The sequence below is a fragment of the Aotus nancymaae genome, unplaced genomic scaffold (genome assembly GCF_030222135.1).
Source record: "Aotus nancymaae isolate 86718 unplaced genomic scaffold, 86718_ANA_hifiasm-v0.15.2.pri h1tg000010l, whole genome shotgun sequence".
NCBI classification, from domain to species: Eukaryota; Metazoa; Chordata; class Mammalia; order Primates; family Aotidae; genus Aotus; species Aotus nancymaae.
The window spans coordinates 61014045-61032089 of record NW_026988421.1 but is presented as its reverse complement, the minus strand read 5'-3'; the positions used below and the strand labels follow the sequence as shown (position 1 = coordinate 61032089).

The window sequence follows — 18045 nt, the reverse complement described above, 5'->3', positions numbered from 1 at the left end:
CTCCCAGGCTCAAGCGATTCTCTTGCCTCAGCCTTCCCAGTAGCTGGGATTACAGGTTACTACCACCACGCCTGGCTAATTTTTGTATTTTTAGTAGAGACAGGGTTTCACCATGTTGGCCAGGCTGGTCTCAAACTCCTGACCTCAAGTGATGCACCCGCCTCAGCCTCCCAAAGTGCTGGGATTACAGGCATGAGCCACCACACCCAGCCCTCATTTTTAAAATCAGATTAAAAACCAGATTTTTTTCAGTATTCCAGTGGTGCTACAGTCAACATCCTTCCTCGTTGGGCATGTGTTTGCGAAGCTGATCTGCTGGTATTTAGAATGTGTGCATTTTTAATCTGAAAGATCCGCTGTGTACCAAATAATTCTGTCTTATGAACCCCTCTTGCCCCTTTCTCTGAGGGATGGGTGGTGGGAGGGGAGCTGCCACCCATCCCTCAGAGAAAAGGGCAAGTGCGCTTGGATAGTGCTCTCAAAGCCCTCCAAGCTCCATTTCCATTCTGACTGTGCACCTACCCATCAGATAAGACCTCTGTGCCTCAATTTCCCCATATGAAAAACAAAATAGAATAAAAAATAAAGCATAATGCACATAATGAGGGTATCACTTCTTGAGTTTTTGTTTTGATTAGACATGCTTGTTTGTACAGTGCATTATAGCTAAGATGGTTCAGAAACACTGGCATCAAGAGTGTGCCTCCTGGACTCCAGGTCCTGATCCCTAAACAAGGCAGAGAGTGAGAGCCTGGGGTCTGCAGGCCCGTGCTGGGTTGGAGCCTCCACCTCCATTTACAGGTGTGGCAACTCAGGCAGCTCATGCCACTCTCTCTGTGCTGCCATTTTTCTCAGCCACACAATGGTGATGAAAACAGTGTGTATACACACTAGAGATGGTATTCCCCTTAAAGATGAAGGAAGCTCCAACACATGCTACAACATGGATGAACCTTGAGGACGTTATGCTCACAGAATAAGCCAGACGCAAAAGGATAAATGCCGTATGATTCCACTTACATGAGATACGTAGAACGGTCAAATTCGTAGAGACAGAAAGTAGAAGAGTGGTTATAAGGGCTGGGGGAAGGCGGACTAGGGAATCAGTGCTTAATGGGTACAGCATTTCAGATGGAAAAGAAAAAGTTTAAGAGACACATGATGGGGATGACTGCACAAAAATGTGAATTACTTCATGCCACAGAACTGTGCACATAAAAAATAGTTATAGTGGGAAATTTATGTTATGTATATTTCACCACAATAAGAAAATGGTGCTGGGCATGGTAATCCCAGCACTTTGGGAGGCGGAGGCGGATGGATCACAAGGTCAGGAGATGGAGACCATCCTGGCCAACATGGTAAATCCAGCATGGTGAAATCCTGTCTCTACTAAAATACAAAAAAAAAAAAAATCAGCCAGGTGTGGTGGCATATGCCTGTAGTAGCTGAGTCTTGTTCTGTCGCCCAGGCTGGAGTGCAGTGGTGCAATCTCAGCTCACTGCAACCTCTGCCTCAGCCTCCCAAATAGCTGGGATTACAGGCACATGCCACCACGCCCAGCTAATTTTTATATTTTTAGTAAAGATGGGGTTTCATCATGTTGGCCAGGCTGGTCTCGAACTCCTGACCTCAAGTGATCTGCCCACCTCAGCCTCCCAAAGTGCTGGGATGACAGGCGTGAGCCACTGCTTCTGGCCCCGGACAAAACCTTAATGTATCTTTGGTGCTACACTTATTATTGTCCTAAGCTCTCTGGTTGACCTGCTGAGCTGATCAGAGTTCTCCCATAAATTTAGGAAGCTGTATTTTGCTTTACGCCAGTCTTGGAAGCTTGGCTGATGAGAGTCTATCAGAAAGACAGAGCTCCTTGCCACAAGCTGGTGAGTCTGTCTGTGAAGTTGAGGCCAGGGGTTTGCAAAGAATCCACCGCCATTATGTCAGCCCCTGTGACAGTGTACCCCTTCCTCGCCACCATTACCAGCACCGGATTCCTCTCAGCCTTTTCCAGGCTAAATTTCCATCCTATGCCACCTTAAGTCTGAAGGATGATACTAGGATTTGAGTGCCTGCCAGGTGCTAGACACTGTGCTGTGCATTTCACACACATGAGCTCATTTACTTCTCACCGTATTCCTCCATTTTCACCAATGGGGAAACCAAGCCTCAGAGAAGTTAGATGATCTTCTCAAGGTTACTCAGACGTGGGCCGGGCACAGTAGCTCACACTTGTAATCCCAGCACTTTGGGAGGCCAAGGCGGGTGGATCACCTGAGATTGGGAGTTGGAGACCAGGCTGACCAACATGGAGAAACCCCATTTCTACTAAAAACACAAAATTAGCCAGGCATGGTGGCACATTCCTGTAATCCCAGCTAATCAGGAGGCTGAGGCAGGACAATCGCTTGAACACGGGAGGTGGAGGCTGTGGTGAGCCGAGATTGCACCACTGCACTCCAGCCTGGGCAACAAGAGCAAAACGCGGTCTCAAAAAAAAAAAAACAAAACATTATTCAGATGGGAAGCAGTAGAGACAGGGTTGTAAACCAGGAACCCATGACCCCAGAGCCTGTGTTTCCTGACCTTGGGATGGACACCGGGCCTCTCTGTGTGGCCACATCTGGGCCTGCTCTCAAGCCCCTGAAGAAGGTTATGTCCCTTCCTGGAGGCTTCCTGTGTGGGCACTGGCAGAGGCTGCAAACTGTCTCCTTCCATCTGCAGAACAGACAGCTCTGCCCCAGCCTTATGCAAAGGCCCAGCCTCACTTACCCACTGCCAGCTCCAGGCAGAGGCCCCCATGACTCACTGGAGCTCTGGGCACTCTAAGAGCTCAGACCGGTATCTAGTCCCCACATCTAAGCCCTACCTCTTAGTTAAGCTAGTTTACAAAAAAAAAAAAAAAAAAAAAAACCCATGCTAAAAAACACACATTGCTGGCCTACCTGTGTCTTAGCTTCCCATTTAAAAACCTTTATTCATTATACATACAATTAAGCCTGGGTGGTTTGTTTTTGTTGTTGTTGTTGTTGTAGAGTTTCACTCTGTCATCCAGGCTGGAGTGCAGTAGCATGATCTCAGCTCACTGCAACCTCCACCTCCCAGGTTCAAGCAATTCTTCTGCCTCGGCCTCCTGAGTAGCTGGGATTACAGGCACCCACCACCATGCCTGGCTAATTTTTGTACTTTCAGTAGAGATGGGGTTTCACCATGTTGGCCGGGCTGGTCTCAAACTCTTGACCTCAGGTGATCCACTCACCTTGGCCTCCTAGAGTGCTGGGATTGCAGGCATGAGCCACTGCACCCAGCCTTGTTTGTTTTTACACACACACACACACACACACACACACACACACACACACACATATTTAGAGACGGGGACTTGCCGTATTGCCCAGACTGGTCTCTAACTCCTGGACTTAAGTGATCCTCCCACCTTGGCCTCTCAAAGTGCTAGGATTATAGACGTGAGCCACTGCACTGAGCGTGCTTGTTGTGTATGTCTGTGTGTGTGCGTGTGCGTGCTTTTTTTTAATAGAGATGGAGTCTCACTCTGTTGCCCAGACTGGAGTGCAGTGGTGTGATCATAGCTCACTGGAACCTTAATCTCCTGGGCTCGAGTGATCCTCCCATTTCATCCTGTCAAGTAGCTCAGTTTTTTTTTTTAAGAGACAGGGTCTCACTGTGTTGTCCAGGCTGGTCTTGAACTCCTGGCCTCAAGCAATCCTCCCATGTCGACCTCCTAGAGTGCTAGGATTATAGAGATGAGCCACCACACCTGGACAAGCCTGGGTGTTTTTATCCTAAAATTACAAGAAAGACTTTGTGATAAATGTCTCCATATTTTTATGAATTATCTTTTAAAATGATAAACCATGATGTTCTTCAATGTCAAGTAAAGTGGCCATGTGAGCAATTCCTTCTGAGATACTAATATTAGAAAATAAATGCATTTCTTGCCGGGCACAGTGGCTCATGCCCATAATCCCAGCACTCTGAGAAGCTGAGGCAGGCAGATAAGGAGCTCAGGAGTTCGAGACCAGCCTGGCCAAGATGGTGAAACCCCATCTCTACTAAAAATACAAAAGTTAGCTGGTCGTGGTGGCAGATGCCTGTAATCTCAGCTACTCAGGAGGCTGAGGCAGGAGAGTCATTTGAACCCAGGAGGTGGAGGTTGCAGTGAGCTGAGATTGCGCCATTGCACTCCAGCCTGGGTGACAAGAGCGAAACTCCATTTCAAAAAAAAAAAAAGAAATCATTTCTTATGATGTGCTGGTAAGTTTTCTTTCATCAGATGATAAAAACCCATTGTAATCCCCTGTTTACATAGCTGTTCAGAAATACACAGATTGTATTATTGCCCAATTGTTATAACTGGCCTTCACTGGTCATTACCTCTTTCTCCCTCTCTCCATAATATTATTCTACCTCTCTTTTAGTAGGAATATTATGCATGTGTCCCTTTTTGCATACTACTCTAAATTATCTTGTGAACACCAATCTAAAAAAAATGTGATAAATTGATTAAAAATTAAGTTGTTGAAATTCTCTATCATGTGTCCCCAGCCGCCCTAAACCTAAGATCCCTGTAAAAATGAAGGCTGGCTGGGAGTTACCTGGAGACAGCCCCAGTAGAGGAGGGAAGCCCACTGGGCTGGCCATGAGCCTGGCAGGGCTGTCTTACCTTGTCAATGCTCATCTGCCTGCAGGGAAACGAGAATGTGAAGCCCAAAGGTAGTGGGGCTCCCTTGAGGCCCATGTAGTCCAGGAAGTCGGCGATGCACTGTACAATGTGGTCAAAGAGCTGCAGAGAGAGAGCGGCATTCACACCGGGCGGGCACCGACACAGGGTGGCAGGTTGGCACCACAGAGAGCAAAGCCCTCACTTGGCACTTACCTCCTCGCCAGTGCCCTGCATGATCCCCAGGGGGATAGCGAAGATCTTGTTGTACATTCGTACTGACCTCCGTCCACTTCTGATCTTCACCAGGAGGACGCGGAAGTTGGTTCCCCCAAGATCTAGGGCGAGGAACTTTCCTTTCTCTATAGTGGAGAAAGTAGCAGTTGCATTCCATGACAGGGACTCGTGTCGGGGCATGGGAGGAAGAGGAGATGCTGGAGTAGAGCAGACCCAGGGCCTGCACTCAGACCAGAAGGTCATGGTGGCCACCATGCACAGCGCCACCCGGGCCCTGGGCAGGCATCGTGAGCCTGCGTGAGGCCGGGCTGCTTCCCTTGGCCTCCACCTCTGCAGGAAAGGCCCAGGCACCACCTATGCTGTCACCAGTGAGGTGCCATGAAAACAGCCCTGGCCTGGAGTCAAGGGACCTGTGGCTTCTGAGAAATGACTTTTTATCTTGAGCAAGAGGGGCAAGGTCCCATCCTTCCACATCTGTAAAGTAAGGAGAGCAGACCTCTGAAGCATCTTTCAGCTTCACTGACTGACAGCCCTCTCTAGAGCCCAAAGGAATGGGGCAGGCATCCAGTCAAGGACATGCATGTTTCTCAAACCCAAGGGGCCTTCAGGGGGAATCCAGGCAAGGCTGCCCTCAGGGCAAGGGACTCTGGAAGGTGTTTTTATCCTGTCTCTGTGGCCTAAGGAACTGTTTGTTACCAGCATGAAACAATTCTCCCTGTTCTCCACCTCCTTCCCCAGATCCCCAAACCTCCACCTAGCTAACAAGGAACCTGTCAAATCCTACCTCATGGTACCACGTGGTCACCCACGTGCAGTGCCTGTCACTCCTCTGATGCCTCGCGGCATCCAAATCTGCTCTGTAGAACCGTTCACTGCCCCTCTGCCTCACTCACCGTGTTCTGACCACACTGGTCTTTTTGCTCTGCCTTGAATTTGCCAAAGATGCCCCTCCCAACCATCTCTCCGACTCCCTATCTGCTTATTTTTCTCCAGAGCACCTGTCATCACCTGTCACAGTATGGCATTCGTTTGTTCGCTGTCTGCCAGCCCAGCAGACTGTGAGCTCCTCGCAGGCATGGACTGTGTCTCACTGCGCTATCACTGTGCTGGACGGAGCCTGACGCGGAATAGGTGCTCAATGAAACTTTGAGGAATGAAGGCAGAGGATTAAAGGGATAAAAGAATAAATAGGTCAGGAGTGGCGGCTCACACCTGTAATCCCAGCACTTTGGGAGGCCAAGGCAGGCAGATCACCTGAGGTCAGAAGTTTGAGACCAGCCTGCCCAACATGGTGAAACCCTGTCTCTACTAAAAACACAAAAAATCAGCTGGGCATGGTGGTGGGCACCTGTAATCCCAGCTACTCGGGAGGCTGAGGCAGGAGAATCACTTGAACTTGGGAGGCGGAGGTGCTAGTGAGCCGAGATCGTGCCACTGCACTCCGGCCTGGGAGACAAGAGTGAAACTCTGTCTCAAAAAAAAAAAAAAAAAGAATAAAGAAATTTTTTTTTGTTTTTTAGAGATGAAATCTCGCTCTGTCGCCCAGGCTGGAGGGCAGTGGCACAATTTCAGCTCACTGCCACCTCCACCTCCCAGGTCAAGTGATTCTCCTGCCTCAGCCTCCCAAGCAGCTGGGACTACAGGTACCCGCCACCCTGCCTGGCTAATTTATTTTTAGTAGATACAGAGTTTCACCATATCAGCTAGGCTAGTCACAAATTCCTGGCCTCAAGTGATCCTCCCACCTCGGCCTCCCAAAGTGCTGGGATTACAGGCGTGAGCCACTGCGCTCAGCCAAGAATGAATAATTGAACAGTGTCTGTTACTGCTTTCAGTTAAGAGATCCCAAGTACAGCTGTCAGACCTTGAGTAGGTCATCTAACATCTGTAAGTCTCAGTTATAGCATCCGTAAGATGGGAACCATTCCTTCTTTGGTAACATTCCAAGTGGGCATGAAATGAAATGAAAGATTCAAAAGTAAATTATAAGATGTAAAGCATTTTACTAAGGTCATTATTTCTGGAAGAGGCTCATCAGAGTCAAAAACGTAAAATAATTTGTCTGAAGAACTGACTTCACAACTTAGTGGCTTCTCGTGGCTGAGCACTGAGGACCAGAAGGATCAAGGGTTGGAGAAGTTGGGGGCAGAAGTGATGAGAGGGAAAGGGAAGCGAGCCAAGCCGCAAAAGAGAACAGATCCAGAGCAGCAGCAGGAAGACAAGCCCAGGCAATCCCAGGCATCTGAAACAAAGCTCCCGGGGACAGAATCTGGTGGCGGAGTCGGGGGGTTACTCAAAGCATGGGGTACGTTCATGTTCTCATCTACACACACATAAATGCACACACATAACCTAATGTAGGTTTTTTGTTTTATGTTTTTAACTGCAAATGCCTTGAGTTAACCAAGGCCAGCCGGGCGCTGTGTTTCACACCTGTAATCTCAGCACTTTGGGAGGCTGAGGTGGGCGGATCATGAGGTTAGGAGTTCGAGACCAGCCTGGCCAATATGGTGAAACCCCATCTCTACTAATAATACAAAAATTAGCCGGGCATGGTGGCATGCACCTGTAGTCCCAGCTACTCAGGAGGCTGAGGCGGGATAATTGCTTGAACCCAGGAGGCGGAGGTTGCAGTGAGCCATGATCACGCCACTATACTGCAGCCTGGGTGACAGAGCAAGACTCCGCCTCAAAAAAAAAAAAAAGAGTTAACCAAGGCCAATAGATTTAAAGGAATACTAGCCTTCTACCTACTCCTGCTTTCCATTAGAGACATGAATTCAAGTCTCTAAAAACCAAGAACCTCACTGGCTTTAAGGAGTTTTGATGGGAGCCCCGGATAGCCGTTCAGAGAAGGAGGCTGTGTCAGCCCACCTGTGCCATCCGGCAGCCCGCAGACGTAGGTGGGCAGCATCCTGACCGTGGCCAGTGCGTGGCTCTTCTTCTTCAGCCCATACTCCAGCTCAGCCCGCATCTTGGCCTGCACGTCCACGAGCTGCTCTCGGGTCAGCCGGAACAAAGCCAGCACCTTGTCAATCTGCTTCCGCTGGGCCTGCACACGGGAGGCCACCGCGGTTACCATGGCGGCCCCCTTGGTGCTGCCACTCTCCGACAGAAGGAAGCGGACGTCACAGCTTGGGACCAGTTTCCTCACCACCTTATGCAGGCGTTTTGGGTACCTGAAGCGGGGGTGATGGTAAAACATTTAGCAATCATAAAGGCCAGGCTCAGGCACAGACCCAGGGGCAGCAGTGAACCTAGTCCCAGAGGGCCCTGCTAGGCCAGGGCGCAGCCCTTTATTTGCTGATGGTAGGGAGGGCAGGGTGGACAGGAGGGAGGAACTAAGAAGCTGGGGCAGTGGAGGGCACTTGGGAGGCTCAGTGAAGTGCCTATCAACCAACATTTCCAGTAATCTGTGCATAAGGTATTGGCTGAACATCATTTCTGTCCTAAGGGAAGGATTTCCTTTCTCAGCTCTTTCCAAGGTATAACCACTTGACTTCCAAGTCTATCCCTGGTAGCCAAAGGGGCTTTCACTCTCCTTCCTTTGGAAAATTCCCATTTCCCTGTGTTTTCCTACCAGGATCCTTCCATAATTTTGGCAACCTGTGCCATCTCTATTTTTTCCCCATCTAGGTGTATCTTACTCTTACTTCCTGGTCTTAACCACATAGTTGGTATTCAGTAAATAATGGAAGAATGAATGGGTAGATGAATGGACAGGTGATGGATGGACGGACATAGATACATGGATGGACAGCATTCCTAATTAGGCAACTGGCTTTAGCAGCAGCATATTTTTCTTTTTTTGTTGTTTTTTTGTTTTTTTGAGATGGAGTCTCACTCTGTCACCCAGGCTGGAGTACAGTGGCGTGATCTTGGCTCACTGCAACCTCCCCCTCCCAGGTTCAAGCAATTATTTTGCCTCAGCCTCCTGAGTAGCTGGGATTACAGGCGCGCACCACCACATCTGGCTAATTTGTGTATTTTTAGTAGAGACTGGGTTTCATCATGTTGGTCCAGGCTGGTCTCGAACTCCTGACTTCATGATCTGCCCACCTCAACCTCCCAAAGTGCTGGGATTACAGGCATGAGCCACTGCACCCGGCAGAATATTTCTTTAAGAGTGATCCCCAAAAGCAACCTAGGCAGCTAGATACATGTGGGCCCTGGATTCACCCTTTCCCTTGTAATCTCAGAACCAACAAGAGAGGTGGATGGTTCCAGACCCCAGAGAAGCAGTATAGTCCAGAAGACACTGGGGCCCTGCTCCAGGGAGACCCGTCTGTAGGGGCGTGGCTGGCAGGCAGCACTCACTGAGGGTGGATCTTGTAGAGGGTGCCATCCATGCCCACCGTGGTCCGCAGCCGTTCCACCTTCTTGTTCTCCTGGAGGCGTGTCAGGATGGCCGCCAGGGCTGCTGCACAGAGGTTGGCAGAGCGGAAAGAGACGATGGTGCAGACATGCTGGACGGCAATGCAGTCGGCCTCGGACGGCTCCAGGCCCAGATCCACCAGTATCTCTCTTGTATTGGCAAGGCCTTCTTTATACCTGGGCAAGGGACAGGAATGAGCAGACCGCACTTCTCCATCCCATCGGTATCCTCCTGGGGAAACTAGCTTCCCCACCTCTCAGGATTGTGAAAATAAATAGGCTGGCCCATAGTAATATAATAAAAATAACAATTATCAACATTGGTAGTAGCAGCCACCGCAAACTGAGCAGTCACCATGAGCTCAGGTTGTCTAAGGATTTGACGCGTATTAACTCCTTTAACCCTCACAAAAATCCTGCAGGAGGCACCGTCATTTCCCTAGCATACAGATGAGAGATGTGAGGTGCAGAAACAGTGAGTAACCTGTCCATGGATGCACAGCTAGTAAGGGCTAGAGCCGGGATTTGAACTCAGCAGTTAGATTCCAGCACCCACACTTTTCTTTTTTTCTTTGAGACAGAGTTTGGCTCTTGTTACCCAGGCTGGAGTGCAATGGCGCAATCTCAGCTCACCAAAACCTCCGCCTCCTGGGTGCAAGTGATTCTCCTGCCTGAGCCTCCCAAGTAGCTGGGATTACAGGCATGCGCCACCACGCCTGGTTAATTTTGTATTTTTAGTAGAGATGGGGTTTCTCCATGTTTGTCAGGCTGGTCTCGAACTCCCGACCTCAGCTGGTCTGCCCACCTTGGCCTCCCAAAGTGCTGGGATTACAGGCGTGAGCCACCAGGACCGGCCGCACCCACACGTTTTTAATCAGCCTGTGCAATGCTGACTTTCACGGAAATTCTGTCCCTGCCAAGTTCTGCATAGACATAGACACCGCGGGTCAGCACCACATGGCTGAACTCAGAATCTAAACTGATCACAAAGTCAGGGCAATGCCAGAGTTTCTAAGCCTGAGGAGCAGGACCCTCAGATGTACTGGACGGCAATGTAGTCACGCTGCCTTCACCTGCTGCCTTCACCAGCCAGCTCCCCAGCAAGGGACCTGTGTGTAAGGCCTAAGTCACCACATTCAAAGTCAGTCCCTGATGGGTGCAGATGGAGAAGGCTCTGCCATCACAGGAGCTCTGGACTTGGATTCCACACATGGGCTTTGAGGATCCAAGGATGCCCTGATATTGTGAGCAAACTTGTGTGTGAATGTACATTTTTGGAGTTAAGGGTCTAGAACTTGAATAAAGTTCTAAAAAGGATCTGTGATCCTAAAAAAGTTACAAGTTACCACTTTAAGAAGGCAACAGAACATGGGAAGAGGGTAGCCCTCTGACAGCAGCGTCCCTCGCTGATAAAACCAACAAGAACATCTCATCTGAGTGATGGCAGAAATTGCTAACCCATCTGAAGCCATGCCCAGGTCTGAAATCCTCTTGATGAAGGAGGAGGATCTGGTCCCTCCTGCTGTCCCACCATGCAGAGCACCCCACACCTGGGCCTCCCATCCCAGCCCTCCACAGAGCCAAGGCAGAGGGGACCTGCTTACTTCTCCATGGCAGCTACGTGCCGTGTTTCGATCTTGCCCTTAGTGTGGAGAGCAGAGGATTTCTCACCGCCGAACAGGAGGCCAGCCTTGGCCATCTTCAGCAAGATGAGCCTGACAAGCTCCCCCAGGTACAGGCCACTGATCATCTTCTCGAACCTGCAGGTTGGTGAAGATCAGATCAGTGGATGCAGCCCCCTTTGGTTTCGCAGCATCATTTCCTGAAGACTGGGAGCCACTGCCCGAAGCCAGGGGCAGGTGGGAGAGGGCTGAGCTAAGATTCCCTCCTGCTCACATAGTGCTGGATGGCAAGAACCTTTGTCTCAAATCACCCTGGCCATGGGTGCCATTCGAGCATAGGGACCCTCAACTTCATAGACTTTGGGTATTTTCCCAAGATCACTCAAACATGATGTGACAAGTTGAATTTCATACTCAGATGCTTCCCATACCTACATCAAGCTCCTGTCCAAGAGAGAAGAATGGTGTGCCTGTGAGATGGGCTTGGACAGCCCCAGAGAGGCTCTATGACAATGTGGATTTAAGATCCCCATGGCTGGCCAGGCGCGGTGGCTCACGCCTGTAATCCCAGCACTCTGGGAGGCAGAGGCAGGTGGATCACGAGGTCAGGATATGGAGACCATCCTGGTCAACAAGGTGAAACCTCGTCTCTACTAAAATTAAAAAAAAAAAATAGCGGGATGTGGTAGCTAGCACCTGTAATCCCAGCTCCTCGGGAGGCTGAGGCAGGAGAATGGCTTGAACCTGCAGACTGTCAAGAGACGGAGGCTGCAGTGAGCACAGATAGCGCCACTGCACTCCAGCCTGGGGAACAGAGTGAGATTCCATCTCAAAAAAAAAAAAGATCCCTACAGCTACCTACAGCTTTACTCCAAGTCTGCACACCAACAATTCCTGTCTCCCAGGTAGACTGTTAATTATCATTACTATTACTAGAGACAGGGTCTAATTCTGTCACTCAGGCTAAAGCCCAGTGGTGCAATCATAGCTCACTGCAGCCTTGAACTCCCAGTCTCAAGTGATCCTCCTGCCTCAGCCTCCCACAGGTATGTACCACCACACCTGGCTAATTTTTTTTATTTTTGTAGAGACAGGATCTTGTTATATTGCCCAGGATGGTCTTAAACTCCTGGCCTCAAGTGTTTCTCCTGCCCTGGCCTTCCAGAGGACTGGGATTACAGATGAGAGCCACCGCACCAGGCCTAAATATGTTTATTCTCCAAACACAGTAAGACACAAAATCAAGGACAATCTATTTTATAATTTACCTTATATAGTTCACTATAAAAAGTCTTCAAGAAATAGAAGACAATCAACAGAAATTTAGGGTGGATGTCAGGGAATATAATATATATGTATTTTGAGATAGGGTCTTGCTGTGTTTCCCAGGCTGGAATGCAATGATGTGATCATGGCTCACTGCGTCCTGGACCTCCCAGGCTCAAGTGATCCTCCCATCTCAGCCTCCCAGTTAGCTGGGACTACAGGCATGTGCCATCACACCTAACTACTTTTTTTTTTTTCTTTTTTTTTTTTGTAGAGACTGGTCTCACTATGTTTCCCAGGCTGGTCTCAAACTCCAGGACTCAAGCATTTCTCCCACCTCAGCCTCCCAAAGTGCTGGGATTATAGGTGTTAGCCACCATGCCCAGCAGGAATAGAATCTATTTTAAGTAAAATGGAAATGGATGAAGATGATAAAATTAAAAAAAATGGATGCTATGTCCTTGGGACATGACTGCTCTGGGTCACTAGAGCATAGGCATGTACCTGGAGTAGGTGCCACCAAGGCGGAATGTGCTCCCCAGGTGTTCAGTTCTAGTGTTTGAATCGCTCCTAAGAGGTGCCTGAAATTCACCAGCATGTCTTGGCAAAATGGCTGATTCCAGGGTTAGGGCTAGGAAAGTGTAAAATGAGCCTGGAACATCTTAGGGTACCAGGAAATAAGGAAGTACTTAAAGAGTGATAGAACGTCCGGCGCAGTGGCTCAGGCCTGTAACCCCAGCACTTTGGGAGGCTGAGGTGGGCGGATCACCTGAGGTCGGGAGTTTGAGACCTGCATGACTAACATGGAGAAACCCCATCTCTACTAAAAATACAAAACTAGCCAGGTATGGTGGCCCACACTTGTAGTCCCAGCTACTTGGGAAGCTGAGACAGGGGAATTGCTTGAACCCGGGAGGCAGAGGTTGCAGTGAGCCGAGATCGCGTCACTGCATTCCAGCCTGGGCAACAAGAACGAAACTCTATCTCAAAAAAGAAAAGAAAAAAAAAAAAAAGAGTGATGGAACATGTCAAAAGGGACAGGAGCCAGCTTGAGGGCCTTCCTTGGCCAAATCGGAAAAAAAATTGAGCATGAAAATAAAAATGGTGGACAGCGGCAGCCGGGCACAGTGCCTCACACCTGTAATCCCAGCACTTTGGGAGGTCGAGGCAAGCGGATCACAAGGTCAGCAGATTGAGATCATTCTGGCCAACATGGTGAAACCCTGTCTCTACTAAAACACAAAAAATTAGCCAGGCATGGTGGCGGGTGTCTGTAATCCCAACTACTCGAGAGGTTGAGGCAGGAGAATCACTTGAACCCTGGAAACGGAGGTTACAGTGAGCCGAGATCATGCCACTGCACTCCAGCCTGGTGACAGAGCAAGACTCTGTCTCAAAACAAAACAAAACAAAATGGGGGACAGCAAACACAGAGGGAAGGCCCAGCCACAACCTGCTGAGTGATTAGGCCTCCGGGAAAGCAAGGTGAGGGCGGGGACACGGACATGCAAACATGAGGAATTCGGCTGCCCCACCTTCTCTTCGCTGCCCAGGTTTGCTCTAAGAGGGTAGGACCCGTGTCACTTGGTTCCCAGCCTCATCTTCAGTGCCTTTCATGTACATATGTAACACAGAATTACTGAGTCAATTAGAATTAGGGTTACTAGGGTTGTGACTTAGGGAAATCTCTCAACGTCCTTGGCTTCAATTTCTTCATTTGTCAAATGAAACTGAAATATAAGCAGCGCTTTAGAAATTTGTTGTAGTGGGGCCAGACATGGTGACCCATGCCTATAATCCCAGCACTTTGGAAGGCCAAGCTGGGAGGATTGCCTGAGCCCAGGAGTGCAAAACCAGCCTACCCAACATGGCAAACCCCCAACCCTACAAAAAATACAAAAATTAGCCAAGCATGGTGGCACATCCCTGTAGTTCCAGCTCCTCTGGAGACTGAGGTGGGAGGATTGCTTGAGCCTGGGAGGTGGAGGTTGCTGTGAGCCAAAATCATGCCACTGCACTCCAGCCTGGGCAACAGAGTGAGACCACATCTCAAAAAAGAGGAAAGAAAAGAAGAAAAGGAAAGAAAGAGGGAGGGAGGGAGGGAAGGAAGGAGGGAAGGAAGGGGGAAGGAGGGAAGGAAGGAAGGAAGGAAGGAAGGAAGGAAGGAAGGAAGGAAGGAAGGAAGGAAGGAAGGAAGGAAGGAAGGAAGGAGCGAACAAACGAACGAACGAACGAACTTGTGGTGACGGATAGCTAGTCAGAACTGGAGAGCCTCCCAGGTAGCCAGGGGACCTGAGTAATTGGACACTGCCTAGTGCCGGTGCCCAGATAACAGCAGCAGGGAACTCACAGTTGCTTTCCTGGGTTGAGAGAGCCGAGGTCCAGCTCCCTGTCGAACTCGGTGCGAATGTCCTCCAGGGCCCCGTCGTCCCCGAAGGCCCCCCACTCTGTGTTGATGCACATCCTGCCCTCGTCGCCCTCCACTAAGTCAATGTTGCTCATGTCCTCCATGTAACACGCATTGGTGCCTGTTCCTGGACCAGGGATCAGAGAGAATATGCAGAGAGGGCTCCCAGCTGGGCACAGACAGAGAACTCTTGACTGCTGGGGAGTCCTCCTCCATGCCTCACAAAGTGCTTTTCATCCCCGGGGCGGGCTCTCACTGGGGGAAGCAGCTTGGGCAAGCCCCAAGCACATGGGGAATACAGCTGACAAGTCAAGTCCGCACTTCTCAGGGTGCTCAGCGTTTGCAGTTCTGAATGGAGTCAATTGTGAGGAAGTCCCCTGATAAATATGGATGAAAGCTGACGAAGAGCTCTTATGAGAGGATGATAAATGAAACTAATCTTGTAAATATATTTTTTTTTAATCACCAACCCAGGGTAATTTTGAAAATTCTTTCCCTAAGCTACTTAGCTTTGCTCTATTTGATACGGAAAATATTCTTTACTTATAGCCTGACACAAATAGTTTCTAGCAGAAGCTGCATCCGTATCTTAGACAGTGATTAGCTATCACCTAAGAAAGCAACACTCCGTGATGCAAACACAAAATCCCTCCCAGGAAATGCCTCAAACACTTGAGCACTGGGGAATGACTACAAATGGGCACTATCTTTTTGGAATCTTTTGGGAAGATGGAAAAGTTCTAAAATCGGATTGCAGTAATGGTTACAAAACTGTACGTTTACTAAAAATCATTGAGTCGTGCACCTAAAATGAGAGGACTTTTATGCCTCAATAAAGCTGTTTGAATTTTTGTTTGTTTTTTTTTAGGATCTTCCCTTGGCTGATACTCTGGTGTATTTTAAATGCCAACATGGAAAATGAGAAATGTTGAAAAGCAGCGTGTGATATTTGGAGAAAGCTTTTCTCAGAAATGCACGGACACTGTTTAGGCGTGCCCCCCGCCAATCTGTGGTTACCAGACGCAGCCACGATGACAGACGGGTGCCATGACTGGCACGGGCCCGATCCATTTTGAGGCTCCTGGAAACGGTCGGGCAGATGGAGCCCCTCAGCTTTAAAGGCCTGCCCTTCAGGAAAGCCAGGCTGAGGAAGGTCTTGTGGGACAGTACGGAAAGCGATTCAGAAGAACTTCCCCCAGGAGTGGTAAAGGAATGGGAAAAGGAGAAGGGGATATTCAAGGATGACCCATAAGTCAGAGCCGTTCTGCTTTACTGTACCCCAGACTGCCTTCCCACACATTCCTCCAGCAGACCCCCCAGCTCTGATGCGGAGACCACCCACAGGACACCCCTACTGCACCACGACTGCCCTGGTCCAGGCTGCACTGCACCCCGCCTGACAGTCCAGTGGTCTCTTGGCTGGTCACCCTGCTTCCACTCTTGTCCCCAGTCATCGATTATCCACACAGCAGCCAAAATGGGCTTTTTAAAAAATGCACACCTGGCAGGGTGCAGTGGCTCACGCCTGTAATCCCAGCACTTTGGGAGGACGAGGCAGGAGGATCACCTGAGGTCAGGAGTTTAAGACCAGCATGACCAACATGGAGAAACCCTGTCTCTACTAAAAATACAAAAATTAGCCAGGCATGGTGGCACATGCCTGTAATCCCAGCTACTCAGGAGGTTAAGGCAGGAGAATTGCTTGAACCCAGGAGATGGAGGTTGCAGTGAGCTGAGATCATGTCACTGCACTCTAGCCTGGGCAACAGAGCAGGACTCCATCTCAAAAAAAAAAAAGGATATCCATTAATGCATCCCCCACCCAGAGGTCTTCAGTGCCTTCCAGTATCCCTCAGGGGATAAGCCGGTGACCTTACAATGACTGTGTCCACGTCCTGTGCAATCTGCCCAGTCCGTGCACCCCCTCTCACTTGAATGACCTCCAACTCTCAGCCTTCACTCACCTCATCCAGACACCACTCAACTGTAGGGTTCCTCCTGTCCCCCCACCCCCACCCCACTTCACCCTGGACCTCTTCCCATCTCTAAGCTATAGGTGTCCTTTCTTTTGCAAGGGACTCCCTCCCCCGCACCCTCACCTTACTCCCTGGTTTGCATTACTGAGGTCCCAGCTCAAATGCCACCCCTCAGAGAGGCTTCCCTGACCACCTCGTCCCACTCACAGTCACATCGCCCTCTTTGTGTTTTTTATCATGCTAGCCACCACCTGAAATTACCTTAGCAGTTTAGACCTCCTGGCCTCTCACCCACCTCCCCACTGGAAGCTTCAGGAGCACAGGAACTGACCACTTCGAACCTGGCACCAAGCCCAGGGCCCAGCACCCAATGGACGGATGCTCAGTAAACACTTGTTAAATAGATGAATGAATATGCATAAATGAATGAATGAATGAATGAATTTTTCATGTCCCTATATTGTTTCTCCTAAATAGTGTCAGTGCCCTCCCTGCCAAATTCACTGAGTTTGCTAAAATGAAATCCCCGAACAGCCCCTTCTCCCTCACTCTCAAAAAACCCAGTCCAATTGAGTTACCGATGATGACACCAACTTCGCAGTGGGGGTCGTCATACGCACAGGTCATCATGGTCCCCACGGTGTCATTGACCAGGGCCAGGATGTCCACATCCATGTCCTGCCAAACACAAGGCAGAGGCCATCAGCAGGTGGGAAGGAGGTGTTCCCTCCATCCATCCCACACAGGCAGCAGTGAAGGTGGTTGCTGAGACATCCCTAGATCCTGCCTTCAGGGCCACCTGAAGGAGCAAGGGCTTATCAAAGTTCGGGTCTAGGGGAGAGAAAGAGTCATGGGGAGCTGAAGAGGGAACCCCGCCCTCCTGCTTTGCAAGTGAAGGCCTCTATGCAATGGAAATATGAGGGACAGACCACCAGGACTCCAGCCCTTGCTTTTTGTTTTTTTTGGGGTGTTTTGTTTGTTTTTTAAATGGAGTCTCACTCTATTGCCCAGATTGGAGTACAATGGCTCAATCTTGGCTCACTGCAACCTCTGTCTCCCGGGTTCAAGTGATCTTCAGACTCAGCCTCCTAAGCACCTGGGATTACAGGCACCCACCACCACACCTGGCTAATTTTTGTAATTTTAGTAGGGATGGGTTTCACCATGTTGGTCAGGCTGGTCTTGAACTCCTGACCTTAGGTGATCAACCCGCCTTGGCCTTCCAAAGTGCTGGGATTACAGGCATGAGCCACTGTACTCAGCCTGTCTTAATTAAAAAAATTTTTTTTTTATTTACAGATAGGGTATCACTATGTTGCCCAGGCTAGAGTGTGTGGCTGTTCACAGGGACAAACATAGCACAGCACAGCCTCGAACTCCTGGGCTCAAGTGATCCTCCTGCCTCAGCCTCTTGGAAGTTGAGGTCCTACAACTTTCAGACTTTGTGGGACCCTGGGAAGACACCAAGGAGAGCACGTTTATCCT

The 18045-nt window shown here is 49.6% G+C and overlaps 1 protein-coding gene across 5 annotated transcripts in view; it reads right to left on the bottom strand.

Moving 5' to 3' along the window:
- The window catches only part of HKDC1 (hexokinase domain containing 1), a 70604-nt gene that overhangs the window by 31372 nt on the left and 21187 nt on the right, over positions 1-18045 (bottom strand). For all 5 annotated transcript variants that reach the window (XR_010341801.1, XR_010341802.1, XM_064374218.1 and 2 more), the window contains exons 6-12: positions 17139-17238; positions 14528-14711; positions 10894-11049; positions 9233-9466; positions 7790-8094; positions 4895-5040; positions 4682-4801 (exon numbers count right to left, since the gene is read on the bottom strand). Coding sequence is in view for 3 of the 5 variants with exons in the window: in XM_064374218.1 (XP_064230288.1) it covers positions 4682-4801; positions 4895-5040; positions 7790-8094; positions 9233-9466; positions 10894-11049; positions 14528-14711; positions 17139-17238 (1245 nt within the window). In the remaining 2 variants the exon portion in view is untranslated. The remainder of the gene's footprint in view (positions 1-4681; positions 4802-4894; positions 5041-7789; positions 8095-9232; positions 9467-10893; positions 11050-14527; positions 14712-17138; positions 17239-18045) is intronic.